General features: G+C 41.5%; 1 protein-coding gene across 1 annotated transcript in view; it reads right to left on the minus strand.

Annotated features, from left to right (window-relative positions):
* Positions 1–12,078, minus strand: part of LOC108546507 (protein Star) — a 28,792-nt gene extending 16,714 nt beyond the window's left edge. The window contains exon 1 of the mRNA XM_017898596.1: positions 11,894–12,078. Within this exon, the coding sequence (XP_017754085.1) occupies positions 11,894–11,967 (74 nt within the window). The 5' untranslated portion in view covers positions 11,968–12,078. The remainder of the gene's footprint in view (positions 1–11,893) is intronic.
* Between the last annotated feature and the right edge of the window lie 8,695 nt (positions 12,079–20,773).

The following is a 20,773-nucleotide window of genomic DNA, read 5'->3' on the forward strand; positions in this document are numbered from 1 at the left end:
AAAGAGTCTCCGGTTTTAAAATACTGTCATTTTCTTAAACCTGCAGATTTTTCGCATCTTCTTGCTTCAAGTATGACTGTATCCTTATTAAACAGAATACTAGTTAATGATAAACCTAACATGACCGGAGGAACACGAAGAAATATCGAAAAATTGAGTATGCCTAGATTAAAACAAAAATCGCAAAGACAGGTGACCAAAGTGACAACGTTAAATGAAAATATTTAATTAAAAATTCAAAAACCACCATTTGGACATTGACAGATCCACTGTCAATTTGTCTATCCGAAATAAATAGGAGAGCCAATAATCACAATAGTGTCAACATGCCAGGCTTATTTTTTAAAACCCCTTTGTACGTATATTTCGATGACTTCCACGTTACAATTTTCATCGACGAAAAATTTGGAATACCCTCGAAATATGCGTCGAGAAACAGGAAAAACTGCGTTGGAAGATAAAAGGAATAAAGATTATACACGAGGGTTGCATCTCATCTGAACACGAGGGAGACAAACAATAAGTCGATACAAATCGATACGAAAATCCACGCGACAACTCTGCTGCAAAGAAATTTACGTTTGCCCTCTATCGAGTTACGAACTTGCTAGAACGCTGGAATATCCTGGAGAAATTACGGAAGAAGCGCTTCTTTTCGCGTCGCTAGACCGGAGGACCCCTGAAGAAGCGGACAATCGCGAACCGGTTGCGGAAATCGGAAGCAACGAAAGCAACAATGCGCTTGGTTACCAGCGCGGAACGTTCCTCAGCCGTTCCGTGTCGCTTCTTCCTGCCAGCGTCCCTTTTCCTCCTGATGCATCATTTAGTTACTTGGTTCGTTTGTTCGCTCTGCACTTTGTTCCGTAAATTATTCATCTTCCACCCTCGTTCCAATTTTTATCTCATTCTTTTCACGTTCCTTGCAGCGAGTGGAAGCATCCGAGAGAGCAGAGCGGTTGCTCCGGTTGCTGCAACGTTACTCTTCGAAGGATGTTAACGGGTAAACAGCCCCATCCGCGATGTAAAATGGAGGAGGGTAATAAGTGGAAAAGCGAGTCGTACATATGGTCGAATGTTTCCTGTCTTTTGCCTGATAGAAAATTTATCGAGAATGGTATTGCTGTTGCAGAGACGGAGACAGGGGTCTGAATGGATTTCGAAATCTGTTGCTTCTTCCAGGTCGGGAAAGACCCGTGGATGGTATAAGGCTATTCGCGTATGTTGAAATGCAACGGCGATGAGGGTTTTCATTCGAACCCTTTGCACTCGACGACTTTTTCGATATACAGAAAAATAATAATTCGAAGATTTTCTGCCATAATGTGAACGATATTTTTCAAACGGTAAATAAGAAATCGTATGCAAATTAAGTCGTAGAATTATTTTGCTTCGATATTTTACGCATCGTTGAGTCATTTTAAATTTAACCCTTTGCACTCGAGAGGTGACTCTCAGTCACCATTTAATCAGATTCTAAAGATCGGTGTTAATTAATATACCAAATTTAAAATTAGCCAACGATGCGTGGAATGTCGAAATAAAATAATTCTACTTATTAATTTGCATACGATTTCTTATTTACCGTTTTAAAAATATCCTAGACTTTATGGCAGAAAGTCTTCGAATTACTATTTTCCTGCAACGAAAAGATCGCCGAGTGCAAAGGGTTAATGTATTAATTAACAGTGATCTTTAGAATTTAATTAAATGGCGACTAGGGGTCGAGTGCAAAGGGTTAAATCTTTCCCTCTTTTGCAGCTGCGTTGGGAACGTGACAGTCAGAACCTTGACAGATCTCGCTGCCATATCACTTTATACAAATATATATATTCTTTTAGTTCAAGCCAAGTAAGTTTAGCTTGTTCCTCTTCTTTCCCATAATTTTTTACAGTTTAGCATCGCGAGGTAGGTCTTGCTTGACGATATTTAGCGATGGATGGATCCCAGACAATTCTACGTATCTTTAGAATCTGATTAACACTTTGACTGCCACGTTGGTCATATATAACCGACCAAGTTTTCTCCTGCGACGCCGCAGTGGTCATATGACCGGAGCGCTTGAACTACTTGAACTGCATTGAACAACATTGAATGAAAATTGCCAGTTAGTGCATTTTGAGTATAGCCACTAATTAGAAAATACTTTGAAATAAACAGTGCCCCATTAAACAATTAAAAATTTTTATTTGAACGTCAAAAACAAGGGTTAAATGGTGTCTGAGGGTCGCCTCTCGAGTGTAAAGGGTTAAACTCTATATATCTGTTACTATACTATACTAAACTCTGTATGCTTACTTCCTTGCACGTTATAATAAACACTGTGATTTCACTCGAGAAATTACAAGCCTTATAGCAAGGATCCTTGTGTAAACCTTCTAAAAGTCGACACTGGGCATCCACTTACCAGTGTCTTCACAAAATCGATCACGGGACCGTTTAGATTCTATTTCCTCGTTTCGTCAATTCTCGTAATAATTCTTCGCAAAAATCTAAGATTCTTGTAGCAAATAATGAAATAAACTCCGAAATAGAAGCCTCTGAAACAAGATGACGTTCAACATTCGTATAGTCGGAGAGCCCGGAAAATTTTCACGAGTTTTCGCGACTCGAAGCTCCATTGACCAAATGAACCTACGTGAAAATTATTTCCCGAGTGCGTGCCACGAATGGAATATTAATTCTTTCGCATTAGCGAGAAAAATAACAAACGCGTGTCGTTTATGCGACGCTTTTAACGAGATAACTCGCGTGTTTGTTGACGTTTATTAAACACGGTATTCGACTAATGGTGCAGCGAATGGAAATTTGTGAAAAACATGGGATGCTTGCAGCCCCATTAACCACCTCGCTTTCATCCCCGATTTTTCCACGCGGTATGTCACGTCCAGATGAAATGGATGAAAAGAATACAAAGAGGTTGAAATCACTCGATGTTTCGCAGGGGTGTATCGCGTATAGTGGCCCACAGTCTTTTCACGCTACGACAATCACGAATGTATATGTTTAAATAAAAAATCGATAAAAAGGGAATTAATTTATTAATTAATTCGAATCACGTTCGCTCGTGGTACAATAACATGGACGGGACCATATTTTCCCGGTGGCATAAAATAGAATGCCAGGTCGAATTTATATGGAATCGCGTGGAAACTAATTTATTAACTTTTCCAAACGCGAAATGTGTAACAATTCGAAACAAAGCGCGTGTATGTAATTTAAATCAGTTTCCAACTAGCGTGCTGAGGCACGTCGATACGCCACGGAAATTTGAAAAGATAATTATTCAGTTCGACTGAATAATTAAAAGAATAAATAAAAGAATGTCACGTGTATAAAATACGTGTTTTCCGTTTGCGAAAAACGAATTTTACCGATGCAAAGTATATTTTGCGTTATATCTCTGAAAAGGTGTCGTTTCGAAAAATGGTTCCATTAGCGGAAAACAAATTTCCTCGGGTGAAAATCAGGCATATGTTATGCTATTATTTTTACAACGTTATTTTCCCACCATTTTGAAATCTTCCACTCAGATCCGCGCGGGAAATGGCGCCGTGGGCGAGGAGTGTCCATAGCACAGGAACGTAGATCTTATCGACCTGGTAGTAAACTCTCCTCCATAGAAACAGAAATTATTTTTCTTTTTCTTTTAATTATAACTTACTTCGCGTTAATTTTGCTGTATATATGTATATAAGATAGGTGCCTAAAGGTGTAGATAATGAAGGATTTAGTTGATTTACTCGTTAACGCTAGAACTACTGATCTTTAACGGGTACCTAGACATAGGAGACATAGATGATAGTGATTCTAGTGGTATAGTTGATATTAATTTCATTTTTTTAAAGCAGGCATATGTTTCTAGTAATTGCAAAAAGAAAAATTCTGAGACCAGTCTGTTTCACTGTATTGGTAGTTACAGCGTTAACAGTTAGGCTACATCTGTGACTGCCTAGTACTAGGCACATACTTCTACAATGTTCGCTAAGAATGTATGAAACCACATGTAGTAAATCATGCAAAGCAGAGAGCTATTAACCACTACGAAGTAAAGCATGTCGATATATATATATACAAAAATCCTGTGAAAATCCAACAAACTCTGTCTAGGGTTTTTCCATTCTTTGTATTAGGTGCTTGTTATTTCTGTTTTAATTTATGGGTAAACGTTTCTCGTTTTACGTATCTTTCAATAGCGTTCGAGACTGTAAAATGGAACAGGGAAATTTCTATCGTGTAAAATAGAGAAGGGAAATTCTCATGGTGTAAAATGAAACCGGACAGAAATTCCTATGGTGTAAAATGGAACAGGAGCAGTAGTTCTTATGGTGTAAAATGGAACAGGAACAGGGTCAGGAATTCCTAATGCTGTAAAACAGAACAGGGCCAGGAATTCCTATGGTGTAAAATGGGACAGAGACAGATGTTCCTATGGTGTAAAATGGAATAGAGACAAAAATTCCTATGGTGTAAAATGGAATAGAGACAAAAATTCCTATGGTGTGAAACGGAACAAGCACAGGAGTTCCTGAGGTGCAAAATGGAACAGGGTCAGGAATTCCTAATGCTGTAAAGTAGAACAAAGACAGGAATTCCTATGATGTAAAATGGGACAGGGACAAAAATTCCTATGGTGTAAAACGGAACAGGGACAGGAATTCCTATGGTGTAAAATGGAACAGGGACAGAAATTCTTATGTTGTAAAACGGAATAGGGACAATAGTTGCTATGCTGTAAAATGGAACAGGGACAAGGGTTTCTATGGCGTAAAATGGAACAGGGCCAAAAGTTCCTATGGTATAAAACGGAACAGGTACATGAGTTGCTATGGTGTAAAACAGAACAGGGACAGGGACAAAGAACGGGAATTTCTATGGTGTAAAACAGAACAGAGACAGAAATTCCTGTGGTGTAAAACAGAACAGAGGCAAAAATTCTCATAGTGTAAAACAGAACTGAGACAGAAATTCCTATGGTGTAAAACAGAACTGAGACAGAAATTCCTATGGTGTAAAACAGAACTGAGACAGAAATTGCTATGGAATTCTAAAAGGAACTCGCACAAAATTCTAAAATAAATTCCTAAAACGGATTGCCTGGACGCAGAACATCGGCGAAAAGCAGCACGCCTCGTCGCAGCCTAATTTCCACGAGAACAGGCCAAGATGGTAGCGAACATCCGCGCGTTGACCGCCTTAATTTAAGCGACCCAATTGTTACCGATGTTCAAGTGCCCCGCTTCAATTTCCACCGTTAAGGATCGTCGTCACGCGGACTTGGCGTCTCGACGTCTTTGCTCGCGGTTTCCGCGACGAGGAAGCTCGGCTCCTCGAGCAGACCCGAGGGCTTCCGGGTTCGAGGGTTAAGAGCGATGGCAGAGGACGCGAACGAGTCGGATAAAAGGGGACGAGGCTCGAAATAATGGATCGCATTGAAAGTGCTTTTTCAACCGACGCTTTTATGTCTCCTAACCACGCGATTGTTACTCGGGCCAGGGTGGATAAACGTACGTGGGACCTGGTCCCTTTGTACAGCGTTAGTGACGTCCATTGTCGTTCATCCACCGATGTTTACGAAATCGAACCTCTGCCCTGTACACGATAATCGAATCGCAAAGAAAATCGGACTGTTTCAATTGGAAAATGGCGAATCGAAACCAGCTAATGGAAGGCTCTATTTCCAGTGCCCCTCGAGCACCCTTCTTCAAAGATTATCCATCAAATTTAATTTTATTAATTAATTTTATTACACTGCAATGATCAAAATTAAATTTTACGGTTTGAAGAAATTATAAAAATTCTTTGATAATTTTAGCGAGAATGGAACAGAGGTTTAATACTTTTCCAATATTTCAATCATTTTTCGAAATTAAATCATAGTACAAGGGTTTAAAGAAGGTTAATATTGAGCCAAAGGTATTATCTTTGGAATACCTCTGCTATGCTTCGCGATATAGATATAGACCTAGCAAAAATTAGGCCAATTCAACCTAACATTGATCATACAACCCACAGGGGGTTAATTCTAATTATTCCGAAGATAATTAGAAAATTCTATTCGTTGTGCTTGTGAGATACTCATTCAAAAATTTCCCAAATCTACGTATCCTTTTAAAACATAGTTAACTATTAAATAAACAGACAGAAGACTTTAACCTCTTCAGGGATACTAACAAATATATGTACATTTAATACTTTTTAAATTACGATTATCATAAATGAAAAGAAAATTAGAATCAATTGGAGAACCATATTGCATAAAATTCTTCGAAAATAAAAATCTCATCAAATATCACAGGTAATAACGATTTATTCTGCTTTGAAATCATTGCAACTTGAAAAAAATTCGCCCCTGAAGAGATTAAAATTTGTGAAATTCCACTAGGACCTAAATCTATCAAACATAACTTTTGCGGTCAGATTCGAACGCAGATGGAATTTTATAATGAAAGTTTCACGGAAAAAGGAACGCGAGGAATGGCAGGAATTTGGAAAATTGTCACGTTTTCGACGTGGTTACGCGTTTTCAGTCTCCGTGAAATTCGACGTGGTTACACGTTCTTCGAATCTATCTCGTTTGGGGTATAAACACATAATCAGACGAGCACTGTCACCGGCAAATCTATTCAGCCCAATTCACGCGCCCATGTGTGTATTTTACATCGATCACATACGCCTGCTGCTAGGACAAGTGATCGCATTTCGATATCGTATTTGCGTTGATGATATTTTCATGCCGCAAAATGCAAACGCGGAGATAACCATCGCGTTGCCTCCCTAACCTTATTAAACCAGATTCGCACGCGAGTTAATTGCACAAGCGATATCTCCCACCACCCTAGCCAATTGCCTTTATTTCGTACCCACGGGTAGCACGAATTCGTGCTGGATCTGTCCCGGATAGATCCGGGATTTTTACCTCCGCTGCCTGACCTTCCGCAAGGATCACAAGCAGCGAAATGGCGCATCCGATAACCTTTATCGCGGATTTCCACCTCGTTTCGTGACACGTGTTATGGTGACGAGAAAAATTCTTCCGAAAATTCCTCGACACGCGTTGTTATCACGGTGGCCACCCTTGACCTAGGCTTGCTATGTCAACGAAGTCATCATGGTCGTGTTTCGTTCATTACCAGAAAAATTTAGAGCTTGTCCTGGGTGCCAAGGTTTGTTTAAAGAAAATATGGAATTTTAACACTGGGTTTACGGACACTTACTGTATACCTATTTCTATGGACACCTGTCAAATTTGCAGGTAAAGGAAACCACGTGTCCTTTCTTTCTTTAACGATTAGTTTAATTTAAAAATAATTACAATATTAACAGTCTTAATATAATTAATATAAGTTAACTAAATTTGTTACTGTCGTATAATTGGAGCAACCCATCCCTCAAATTGACGGGTTTCGTAAATCTAGTGTTAAAGAATCTAATAATATTTGATTGTAGATGTATATCAAAATGGTATTTGCATTTGAAAATGGAAAAGATTGTTCATCTTTTTTAATAATTTGTAATAAGCTTTAATCACGTAATCATGATCAAGAGAGTGCAGCATATATTTCTCAGGTTTCGTGCATATAAGCTGAATATTCCAATATCAATTTTTGATCATGATTACTCCACAATATTAAATACTGTCAACCTGGAAGCATTGTCTGCACGAAGAATAGCTGACCACAATTTTATCTTTAATTAAATTAATAATCGCATTGATTGGTCCTCTCTCCTTATGCAAATTAATTTCTATGTGCTATAACGTGTATTGAGATCAAGAGCAGGTTTTCATATACATATGTCCAGATCTACATATGGATTAATTAATCCAATTTATCGTATTGTTATTGATTCGAACACTCTTTATAATCGCATTGATTTTTTTATGGGTCTTTACAAACTTTCGAAACACAATTGTGGATGATTATCGATTAAAGCTATTCCTCCTGAACATAGCATTTATAAGCACGCCCCTTATTATGTATAATTTGCTTGCTTTTCTTTTATATGTGAAATATTATGTTAACCCTTTGCCATTAACTCGTATGTCATCATATAATCGTCATCCTATATTTCATTATTATAAATATATTAAATTCGTATATGTTTCTAATTTTTTCTCGACCAAAACCGACAAGTTAAATCGTAATATCTTCCCATGAAAATGTTTTCACTTTGATCGAATATGAAAAATTCCGAGTCGATTGGTAGCCTTCTCAAATATAAATACGAATGCAAAGGGTTGATGGACTACGGTCCGTTTACGAATAAAATAATAATAACAATAATTCCTAACCCGAACGGTTATAAATTTATTCTTTGAGTACCAGGTATTTATATATATTAATAAATTAATTTATACGAATATCTAAGAAATATGTAATAAAATATCGATGTGCAGAAAGGGGCCATAGTCGGAAAATGAGAAGCTTCGATACAGGGTACTGGAATTAAATATAAGGTAATGGAAATTTTATTACAACCCTCTGGTGGCGCCAGTCAACGCGTCGAACAGCATCTTAAAGGTATGCACCCTTCGGCACGAGCAAAGAAATAATTAACTCAAGCGTGATACAGGCTTTACGCGAGAAGGGTGTAACTCCAGCAGAGACAAAACACCGAATAACGGCCATTATTTTTCCCATTTCCTCCCTTCTGTTTGCACACAGTTCGTTCCTGATTGACTTTCCCGTGCCACATCGCGCGGAAAATGGCAACATTCTGGCCGGATTCCCGAATTCCAATCAATCGATAGGCAACGCACACGGGGGCACGAAACGCGTCGCGAAATATTTACGAATCTCGGCGTAATGAAAAAGCGATGTTTCCCCGCGAGTGTTGTTGATAAACTCGACGCCATTCATAACGCTTCGCGGTTGGCCGGGGGTGAAAACGGCAAAGCTGCGTCAACAATGATAGAAACGAATTTGGAGATTGGATAGAAGCATTTTTCGCGAGAGGAATGGATTTGGAAAATCGAAGGGGGGTGCGGGGTACCGAAATCCTCGAGATTTGGTCGAATATCGTTTATTTTGAAAAATCATAGACTTATAATTAATATTTAGAACAGCCCCAAAATTTTCGACATCTTCTCTCGTCTCGATCAGGATCCAGAAATCTTCGAGATTCAAGAAAGTTTTTAAAATTTCTGTGCCTTCATCCGTTTTGAAAAATCACACATTTAGTATTTGAAATAATATTCCTAAAAATTTTCGGCATTTTGTCCCTTCCTATTTTCAAGATTTAGAAATCCTCGATATTCCTGACAATTTTGAAAATTGACTGAATATCGATTATTTTGAAAAATCATACACGTCGTTTAATTAGTATTTAAAACAGTATTCCTCAAAATTTTCGGCATCTTCTCTCGTCTCGATCAGGATCCAGAAATCTTTGAGATTCCGAAAGTTTTTAAAATTTCTATGCCTTCATCATACGTTTTGAAAAATTACACACGTCGCTTAATTAGTATTTAAAACAGTATTGCTAAAAATTTTCGGTATTTTGTCCCTCTCTACTTTCAGGATTTAAAAATCCTCGATATTCCTGACAATTTTGAGAATTGCCTGAATATCGATTATTTTGAAAAATCATACACGTCGTTTAATTAGTATTTAAAACAGTATTCTTCAAAATTTTCAGTATCTTCTCTCGTCTCGATCAGGACCCAGAAATCTTCGAGATTCAAGAAAGTTTTTAAAATTTCTATGCCTTCATCCGTTTTGAAAAATCACACATTTAGTATTTAAAACAGTATTCCTAAAAATTTTTGGCATTTTGTCCCTTCCTATTTTCAAGATTTAAAAATCCTCGATATTCCTGACAATTTTGACAATTCCTGACAATTACTTAGATATCGATTATTTTGAAAAATCATACACGTCGTTTAATTAGTATTTAAAACAGTATTCCTCAAAATTTTCGGCATCTCGACGGGTCCCATCATTTCCAGAATCCTACACAATCCTGAAGACTCGTTTAAAATAGAGATCTCGAAGAAGAGTTTGGCGCCATTTTTCTCCGAAGGTTCTCGCGGAGGAAACCGATCGTGCCTCGCAGGAGGGCGACGATAAAGGATAAATTCGCGATAAACAGGTATCGCCACGGTGGAAGAGGAAAATTGGAGTGGGAAAAGTAAACTCGTTTGAGAAGAACGGAAACGAGATTCGAAGAGCCGGGCTCGCGAGGTGGAAAATCTCATTGAAAATAAGTTTGTCGGGTCTAGAACGATCCTAAAAGTACGTCGGACTGTGATTTTTCAAACGGAAGAAATATAGTATAATATGATCCTTAAAGCTCCGGGAGGGAAACTTAGTTTGGAATATCGTTGTAAGTTCGGTATAACGATAAACTGATGAAATATGGACGTAAATAAACCAGGCGAAATTTTAAAGATGTAATACACCTATTCGAGTTGCTTGATGTGAATCTCATAAGGGATAAATTGTGCACTGGGACTAGTAGCGCGTATCTAATTATAGTAATCATAGTAATCATAAATGCTAATTAATTAGTTTTGATTATTTTAGTTCTTACAAAATTTTTATTTATACGAGCTCCTCTTTGTCATTAACGACTAAGGGTCGCCTCTCGAGTGCAAAGGATTAATTATTAAAAGGAATAAATATTCGAAAAAGTTATACTTCAAGAATTGTAACTATTACGAATTCCAATTCCAATTATATTTCAAGAAAATGTGCTATACCTCGACTAAACGTTAAAACCAAAACTGACAGTATCAACGTACGATATATTAAAAAAGTATAGCAAATATCGCACACAGTATAGCCTATTGTCCAACGAAAAGTACACGAACGAAAACTGGGCTTTCTACGGTGCAGCTCGTCCCAGCTGCAGTCCCAAAAGCACGCAAACTCGAACAACGTCTGCGCGTAAGTTAGTTATGGAGAATCGGAACATGGCCGAGGCATCGAGGAAATTTAATATATAACGAAACAACAGAGATCAAAGGCGTGTAGACAAGAGCCGCGTGTGCATCGAACAAATTTCTCAAGCTCTGGGAAATTTCCTTCGGCGACCGCGTGTGTGCGTGTACGTGGAGTATAATACCTCGATAGTAGACACGGTCCCAGCGTGCGTCTACTAACGAGGGAGGTAGTCGTTCTGGGAATCGTTGACTGTCTTTTTACGAAAAATAAGAAGCGATGATTCCATCGAGGTATAATAGAATTCCGATTGCTCGTTATGCTCGGGATTATAATAATAGGATAATAATAACAGGTAATTGGATAAATTTGCCCCCAAAATTTTGCACATCCATGGTAATATCGGTTCATCGGATCGTGCAATGGGACCTTCCTGAATTGCAGACCATAAAATAACAGAAACGAGGCATACAATTCAAAACACAATCGGGGACAATGCACTACCGCGGTTCGTTAATAGAAATAAAATATTGGAATATGGCTTCAATTTAAGTCATTCGTGCAGCTGTAGCCTCCACTGCAATCTGTGCACGGTCGAAAACAAATGGCGGAATTAGAGAATGCAATGTAGGCTCTTAAACCATAATTAAAACTAACTAGCAGAGAATCGAAATCACGATTACATCGGAATTAAACAATTAACTCCTGTCGCTATTAAGTACGTAAAATCGTGACTTCGTTGGGTGCGAAATATAATTCGATAATATAAACAGTTGTCGAATAAGTCAGGGTAAAGCACCGGTTAATCGAATATTGCGGATAATCGAGTGGATAATTAGAACCGGTATCGTAAAAACAACGTCGCTCAACGAATCGCTGGACGATTATATTCTTCACTCGCACGCACGGTATAATAGCGGAGACGCGATTTCAAAAAATGGCGGGGACGATTCGCGTGTAATGCGGTTGGAAAAATGCGTCGGGAACGCTGCCGTATATATCTATACGCTTACTTGGCTTTCACGGGCTCCATGCCAGTCCAGAATAATTCGCCTGGCGGAAAGGAAGGTTGAACGGCGTACAACATTCACGTGGCTCGTCTCGCATCCCGTCCGTGACGCGACCGTCGCCCGGAAGACATCGACCAGGCTGCTTCACCAGGCCGACCTCCTGCACATCCTCTGTTGACGCCTCGACGCTCGCGGACACTGCACTCGCCGCCAGCCGGACCGTGTTTTCCTTCCCAGAGGGCCCGCCGGTCGCAACGGTCGACGATAAAGCGGTGTCGAAAACGGGAACGAGTGTCTTTCCTTTCGCCACTCGTCCACGCTCTCTGTTTACAATCCGACAGATACTACGGCGCGCGGGCAACTGGCAACACGTTCGTCGACTGCCTTCTCTTTCTTCCCGCAGAAATCCTCGAATTCCTCGGCGTTCGATTCACTTGTGCACACTGGCTAGCTCGCGCGACTAGTCTCCGCGAACCAACTGTATACGTATATACACGTACATACACGTGTATACACGAGTGTCGCTATCGTTTCGATCCGAGCCGAAAGTCGTTAGAAACGGGCCCTTACGGAACGTTCCCCTCGAGTCTTCTTCTATAGTCACACAACTTTCTCGCCTCTGTGTACTCGCGTGTATGTATACGAGCGTACGTGCACGTCGCGACACGAGCGATCGGTGGCCGTATCGACAAGCGTCCAGCGTGGATCGACCGAGGCTGCGAAGCGTGGAGGTCGAAGGAGTCGCGAGAACAAAGAGAACGGCGTGTTCGTAGACGACGACGAGTGCACGGCGTAGCGGAGACTCGAGGAGCGTGTGTACGAAAGTTGATTAGCACTCGGTGTGCGCTAGAAGGACGGGAAGCAGCGAGCGTGTGTTGTCGTCGAATGTCGCACTGCAGAGCGGCACACGATCCACAGCCGTCCCTGTCGCTTCTTCCCTCCTTCTTTTCCTTTCTTTCTTTCTCTTTCGCTCCCGGCTCTCTTTCTTCCCCGGCCTTTCGCTCTCTCTCTACCTCTTTCCCGCCGCCGCCGATTCTCTCCCACTCGCGCGCGTTTCGCCGGCTGTGCGTCCCGCTGCAGACACACCACGACCGCGACCACGACCACGACGACCACGACGACTACGACGACGGTGACGGTTACAGTGACGGGGACGATCGGCCCGTCGCGTTAGCTAGCTACAGAAGCACGCCAAGAAACCGTCGCTCTTCCACTGTCTTTTCCCTACTCCTCCAAACACGCGGCCTGCAACGAGCAGCGCGATGATTTTTTCCGTTGCCACGGAGAAGGAAATGCAAGCGTATATGCCCGTCCCGTGGCGAGAGCCGACTGCCCTCCAGCACCTGGAACGGCTGACGGTAACCGGGTACAATGCCTCCTATATCGAGTGTCCTTCTTTAAACACAACCCACCATCCGTGTCCTCTTTGTCTATCCCCTTCAATCTCGCCGTCCCTCTCGCTCGCTTTTACGAGGACATTCCGTGCTCTCCGCTCTCCTATTAACGGCCAGGTAGAAGCCAGTGGTTCTCAACGCTTCGTGTCTCCCTCTCTCGCTCCCTCCCTCTCTATAGTTTCTGTTGGTAAACTACACCCGTCGAGCCTCCTGCCCCTCTCCCTGCTCCCTAGGGTAGAGACTACGGCTTAGCTTTCGCCGAGGGACACGCGGCTCTGCTCTACGCCGTTGGTCATCGCGCTCTACGCCTCGTTCCACGTACGTCCGGTAGCGTTGTAAAGGCGTTATCGATCCTGCGACTCGTGCCCGCCTTTGTGTTCCTCGCTCACCGACCGCAATTCCGACTGCCGGCGAGAACGACCGCTCGGTTTCTTGATTGATCGGACACCAACGTGTCTCGTGCTTTTTACCCTCGACACGCGTCTCGCTCGCTCGCCACCGCCGACCATCCATTTCGGCATTAGTTCGCGAATTAGGGGATGAAAAACAACCGGAACTTGGACGCCAAATCGCAGCGATAGTTTCAATTCAAGGCGATTTTACAATATCGCGTTCTCGCTCTTGCAGGAAGGACGTACGAACAGCGGGAACTATTCCTGGGTTCGGTCGAGTTTCGAGGTCCGAGCCACATCGAGTCTCTCAGGAGGAGAAATCAAACGAGGGTTGAACTTTCGCGGAGGGGGTTTTTCTTTCTTTCAGTGGTGGAGAGTTGGAATTTTTCTCGAGTTGGAATATTTTTCGGATGTTCCTTTGCGCCATGTTTATTTGAGTTACGTTATAATTATTCGAGACTGGAACTTCTTTTAAAACTCAGCTCGGAGTGTTCCGTTTTCTCGGTTTAAATACGGCTTTTCAGCGGACTCGTGCAGCTTTCGCAACGCCCTGTGAAAACACGCCTTTAATAACTTCTTCGAAGAAGAAAGAAGTCGCGGAGAGGATATATACGTGGCTGTATCGTGAAAAGGATGAAACTTTTTAGACAATATGCCACGAGCTGACGATTCAGGAAAATGGCTTCATTTTTCTCCGCATTTAGCCGAACCATTCCTCTCGCGGAAGCTAGATTTCCTTCGGGCAAAAAGACGTCCATCGAGGTACTTAGCGCTCGGACATTTTTATCGAGTCGCGAGTGCAGCCTGGAGAAGTTATTTCGATCAGATGCATTTTTCACGAGGCAGAGACCATTGTAAATTGGCCATCCCGGTTGACTGAACGGCACAGGGACGGCCACCTTCACCGAGTTCCACTCGAGGCGAAACTGCGAGAATAAATGGGGCGCGCCGTAAATAATTCCTCGGCCGCAGGCATCCCTTTAAAATAGAATCCTCCGTATCCTTGCCACGCAACGCGATAAAGTCCCGAAACTCCAACTCGCGCGGAACTTTGCCCCTTACCCTGACTTTATGCAAATTTGGGAACGTATAACTGTTCTAGCATCTTCTACTAATCGCCAGACTTAGCAGCTCCGCTCCACTCCCCTGAAACTCATTATTTATTCGACAGTCATTAACCAAGTCGGCCAACGGGGCTTCCAGGTAATTCACGGGACACCTGGAACTCCCAACAAAGGAACGTGTCTCCGATGAAACCCCAAACCACACTCGTTCCTCGAATAACCACGTTCGACCTAACCTTAAACATAGGTAGCCCGACACCCTTGCCACCCTTAGTCCGCTCGCCTCTGACTCCCGAACATCCCCCGAGCGGGCGCTCGTATGAGGCAATTCGCGTGACAGGTAAGAGAGGAGAGACAAAGGCGCCGAATAACAGGTTAATCGTTCGAGGAAGACTGCTCGTGCACGATGTTTACCGAGGCAGAAGCGACCGGGACGAGGGCTGGACGTGCACGTCGAAGAGGAAAAGTCGCGTGTTCCGCGACGCGAAAACAACGGGTCGAGTGAAAGGAGGAAACAACACGAGCATTATGTGGCCAGAGTACAGGCGTGGGCGTATGAAAAACGCGAATTACTATTGGTTGGAAAGACGCGGGTCTGCCGCGCGTGCACGTAAAAGGAAGCGGCAACGGCAGCTGCGATAACAATGGAAAACTTTGTCGCCAGCCTTCGGTTCGATACCTTTGACCAGCTTCCCTGTCTCGTCGAGCTTCGATGAAAGCAGACTGAAGCTACCGCGAGCACGTTGTTTCTTGTTTCACGCGCGTTCCATATGCCCAGTGCCATTTCCGTCGCCATTTTAAAGCTTTGCGTCGTCCAGCAGGACATTAAAGGAATTGGAGGAATAAAGGAAACCGTGCCACGTTGCGACGTTTTTGAAAATGGACAAGAGCAATTGCGAGTACATCCTCGTTATTTCTTGGATTCGTAGGGGGTTCCAGGTACCTGGTGCCATTTTGAAACTTCGCGTTCCTCGGTTATGTCGTTGATGAGGAAATTAAAGAGACTGTGACACGGCGTGACGTTTTTGCAAATGGACAAAGGAAATTGCGAGTACAGCGTCGTTATTTCTTGGATTTTTAGGGGGTTCCAGGTACCTGGTGCCATTTGGAAACTTCACGTTTCTCGGTTTTAACATCGATGAGGAAATTAAAGAGACTGTGGCATGTTGTAACGCTTTTGAAAATGGTTTCGAGAAATTGCGAGTACATCCTCGTTATTTCTTGGATTCGTAGGGGGTTCCAGGTACCTGGTGCCATTTTGAAACTTCGCGTTCCTCGGTTATGTCGTTGATGAGGAAATTAAAGAGACTGTGATATGTCGTGACGTTTTTGCAAATGGACAAAGGAAATTGCGAGTACAGCGTCGTTATTTCTTGGATTCTTAGGGGGTTCCAAGTACCTGGTGGCATTTTGAAATTTCGCGTTTCTCGGTAATATCGTTGATGAGGAAATTAAAGAGACCGCACCACGTCCTGATGTTTTTGCAAATGGACAAGGGAAATTGCGTGTACATCGCCGTCGTTTCTCGTATTCCTCGTATTCTTGAGGTGCTTGGTGCCATTTTGAAGCTTCGCGCAGTCCTTGTATTCTAGCCTTTGTGTCTCTCGTTTTCAATGCCGTTGTGAAAATTAATTGGAAATGAGAAATTAAAGAGACCACGTTGCTATGTCTTTGAAAGCAGAAAGAAGTAATCACAGGCACGATGTCGTTGTTCCTCTCGTTCCAAACGCTTGGTTGTCCTTGCCATCTCATTTTAACGTTTCACGCTGTCCTTACTCCTCGTGTTTCTCGTTTCCAATGTTGTTGAGGAAATTAAATGAAGATAAGAAGTTAAAGGAATTGAAACCATATTAAAGAGGCCGTGCTACGCTGTTTTAAAGCGAGACAATCGAGGTTCTTCCGGAAAAGTACGCGGTATGTTTGCTGTAGGCTCGAAGTGCAGTGTGTGCTAATTGTGAGGTATGACACGTGTGGATTTAGTATGCTGCGATAAGATTTACGGCGTACTTTATGTCGCAAGATTCTTCATTACATATACAACGCAATTCTTTATTGACTTACTTGACAATCATGAGATTAAACAAATCTTTAAATATCCCGTAAATAGAATAATTAGTATACTTACTACTTAAATCAAGGAAATAAGATATTCGGAATGACATTATTTCAAATTACTATGTAATATCGATGATGAGTTATTCCAATAATGAAATGGCTGTCACGAATCGTTTGTCCTAATTCCTTTATTAATTAACGCAAAATTTATACAAGTATATCCATAGAGTTCAAAGATTATTGCAACACAGAGCTAACACAGCTAAAACTCGTGAACAAAGTCGTATAGGACGTATATTTATCTGAATTCTTTTTTCTCATTTCCAAGATCCACCCTCATGGAACTTCAGCCACACAACGCGACACCTTGTATATCTATTCGAGAATAATGAAATACGTATTCGGTTTCATTGAATTTCCTTCGGAACTACCCATTTTACGGCGAGAGAAATATGGTCCCAGCGATGGTGGACAGGATGCGTGGGCTTTTGTTTCCATCGAGAACGTCTGACGGAAAAGGGTCGAGTGGACTACTCGGATCTCGAATATCCTGCGGGGTAAATCCCAGCCGTGGGATTAATTTTTGTCGTTTATTAACGCGCGCCGCCTTTTTTCTCCATCCCTCTCGGAGATCCGGGGATGTCGATCGCCTCGCGATGACAGGCTGAAACGTACGAGTGTGTGACGATGTACATCTGTGCCGAATAACGAGCGAGATTCATTTCGATCGTTTATGAAGCGATAAAAGCGACGAATAATTGTCCCCGACTCTGTTCGAAGTGGAACACCTCGATGAAAATCGAGCAGATGAGTCGACTTTCCATTGTTCGAAGCCCGTCCTCGATCCGATTTCGAGCATGCAGATGGGATCGAAGGAAGAACGGGGTCCGGTAAGAGCATTCGATTCTTCGGGGAATCGTTTGGCCCGGAAGTTATTAAGGCTCGCGTCTTCTGCAATTCGGATTTACAGCCACCCCTCTCTTGTTCTCGCGTACTCCCTGTTACACGCCCCTGTTCAATTTTTTGGTCATTTTTACCTCGGATAGATATTTCTTGGAAGTAGCATAGCCGTGGAAGAAATATAACGAGACTGCACGAAGCGAGTGTATGGTAGATTCACGATACAGCGAAGCCCTAAATTAAAGCACGTAGTGCATAGCGAGCGATGCAGGGATGCACGCGATATTCTACCTTTTTTAAAGGGGTCGAGTTCCAGAGAGAATTTGAATATATCATTCTCGATCGTAAATTTATTAACCAGCTTCCAGTTCCTTGCGAGTCGATATAAATAAATTTTACAATCTTTATAATCTCGCGTTTAATTGGCTTCTGCGATTGTCGGTGGTAGAAGAGCGAAGAAAATCACTCGTGGACGTGTTAATTATTCTAATTTATTTGCCGACTCGTTGATTACCACGCGGATTTCAACGGAATTAGCCGATGCAGAGCTTGCAGCGATTAGCGTGTATTATGCACGCGAGTCGGGATCTCCGATAAGAATTTTATTACTACACTTACCTACCTTGTTAAAGAATAATCGATTCGAGTACGGAAATATCCCGGGGTACTTACCAGTGCTATTCCAGGTTAAGTATCGCTCGTCGAAACTCACAGAGGGTTGGGTGCGTCCGCGTTTTTTCACGAGCCTCGCAATTAATTACCACGGTTTGAATTCCGCCGAGACACATCCGAATATCCCTCAACGTCACCAAGTACACCCCAAGTACATGTGGAAAAAGTGCGTGTTCACCCTTCTGGTTCACCCTCAGTCAGTGATCGTTAGCAGAGAAGAGAAACGGGGTGTTCTTCAAAATCTCTTCTACCCCACCACCTAACTCCTCGCTAGTGTTGGACGTTTCTTTACGACCTGGCTTCCGGTTCCCCAGCTATCCTCGCGGACCCAGCCCCCTTTGACTGCCAATAAAAGCGCAATAGTAAAAATAGCAGTAAAAACGTGTGTATATCACCCCCGGAAGCTTTACCTGCCCCAGCAGGGGGGCACCACCACCCACCACCTTTCCATCGCGACATCCTCTGCAAAGATGAAATGGAGACTCGGAAAAATTGCCACATTCGACGAGGTAATTCCATCGCGAAGGGCTCCTAGCAACGGGGAGAAGCTCGATATGCCGTTGGAAGAAGAAATTCCGGCGGTAAGGAAATATAAAGCACGCGAAGACCTCGACGGAAATAAAAAGACACGCGAAGGAGGAGAGCCAAGTACAAAGGTGAAGAATGAACGTAAGCACGAAAAGGATTTAGGTAATAAAAAGGACATTGGGCAAAAGAATCACGGAGATGCCGAAAATACGATTTCAGCGATAAAAGGAACGAGAGAACACCGATAAAAACACAATAGACAGAGGAGAAAGAGCAGAGTCACGTAAGGAGGGAACGAAAAGAGAAATTGGCGCAGGGATGAAGAGGCAAAGGGCGTAGCTCGAGACAGGGCGACGTTCGAATTCTATGAAATATATTCGTGGAATCCAACAACTTTGGGATAGATTCGGGTTGAATTGTAGTGGTCGATACGAGAATCGAGTAGGTATAATATACACGATCGATTCGCATACCTCGACTTTGGACCTATCATGGAGCGTCTAAACCTGCATCGATCGATACCTCTTCCTTATGCATTGATTTAAGATCTATATTCCTACCATGGCTGAGGAGGGGACCGAGAGAATTTCGCATAAAATGCAGAGCACGAATTTCGATCTTTCTCTCTCTCTCTCTCTCTCTCTCTCTCTCTCTCTCTCTCTCTCTCTCTCTCTATGGCTATTAATATCTTTCGTCGAGCTTACGCCGATGGGTCCTTAGACTCATCTATCACGTCGTCGTGGAAAAACATATAGACCCGTTTGAAAAAAAGGGAAAAACACACAAAGATGACCCAAAGTCGGGAAAATAGAGTGACGAGGGAACCTAAACGCGTGACGAAATTGTAGAGAAGAAATCTAATAAAAACAAGATAATTAAAATTAATATTACACATTGTAGAATTACAATCGACACTGTACTCGACTGCAGCTGTACTTGTTTAGTATGGCAGTAGGAATAAATAATTTTTGGAATTATTGAAACGAATTTCCTTTCGAATATGATAATAAGAATATCTAACTCACAGTTTTTATTTATTTATTTATTTATTTATTCATTTATTTATACGGGATTAACCCATTAGAAAAATTACAAGAAAAGCATTACAGTGTGGTATAAAATTAATAGCAACAAAGAAAAATAAAAATAAGAAAGAATAAGAATAAAAATAAACAAATTTTTAATAAAATTAAATTAAATAAAAATTTTGTACAGAGAGAAGATAATTAAAATTAATATTACACATTGTACAATTATAATCGACACTGTACTCGACTGCAGCTGTACTTGTTTAGTATGGCAGTAGGAATAAATAATTTTTGGAATTATTGAAACGAATTTCCTTTCGAATATGATAATAAGAATATCTAACTCACAGTTTTTATTTATTTATTTATTTATTTATTCATTTATTTATACGGGATTAACCCATTAGAAAAATTACAAGAAAAGCATTACAGTGTGGTATAAAATTAATGGCAATAAAGAAAAATACAAATAAAAAAGAATAAGAATAAAAATAAACAAATTTTTAATAAAATTAAATTAAATAAAAATTTTTTACAGAGAGGTGCGATGCAGTAGGTGTTTTATAAAATGAAGAGATTGGTTGAATAAATCTAGGGTAGAATAAGTGTTGTTAACATTAATAATCATTTTATTAATACCTGAGTGGTATGTAAAAGCAGTTTTATGTTGTTGTATACAAAGAAAGCTGTATCGTCTTAAATGAAAATGTTGGAACATTGACTGAGAATTTTTCTCATATATCAGAACAATTTATAAGTCCATTGAGCATTTTATAAACAAAAAGAATATCAGAAATTCCTCTTCATTTCTCTTTTGTATCTTTACAAAACAAGATCTGATTTGCACGAG

The sequence above is a fragment of the Eufriesea mexicana genome, unplaced genomic scaffold, assembly GCF_001483705.2.
Source record: "Eufriesea mexicana isolate 0111107269 unplaced genomic scaffold, ASM148370v2 scaffold654, whole genome shotgun sequence".
Lineage (NCBI taxonomy): Eukaryota > Metazoa > Arthropoda > Insecta > Hymenoptera > Apidae > Eufriesea > Eufriesea mexicana.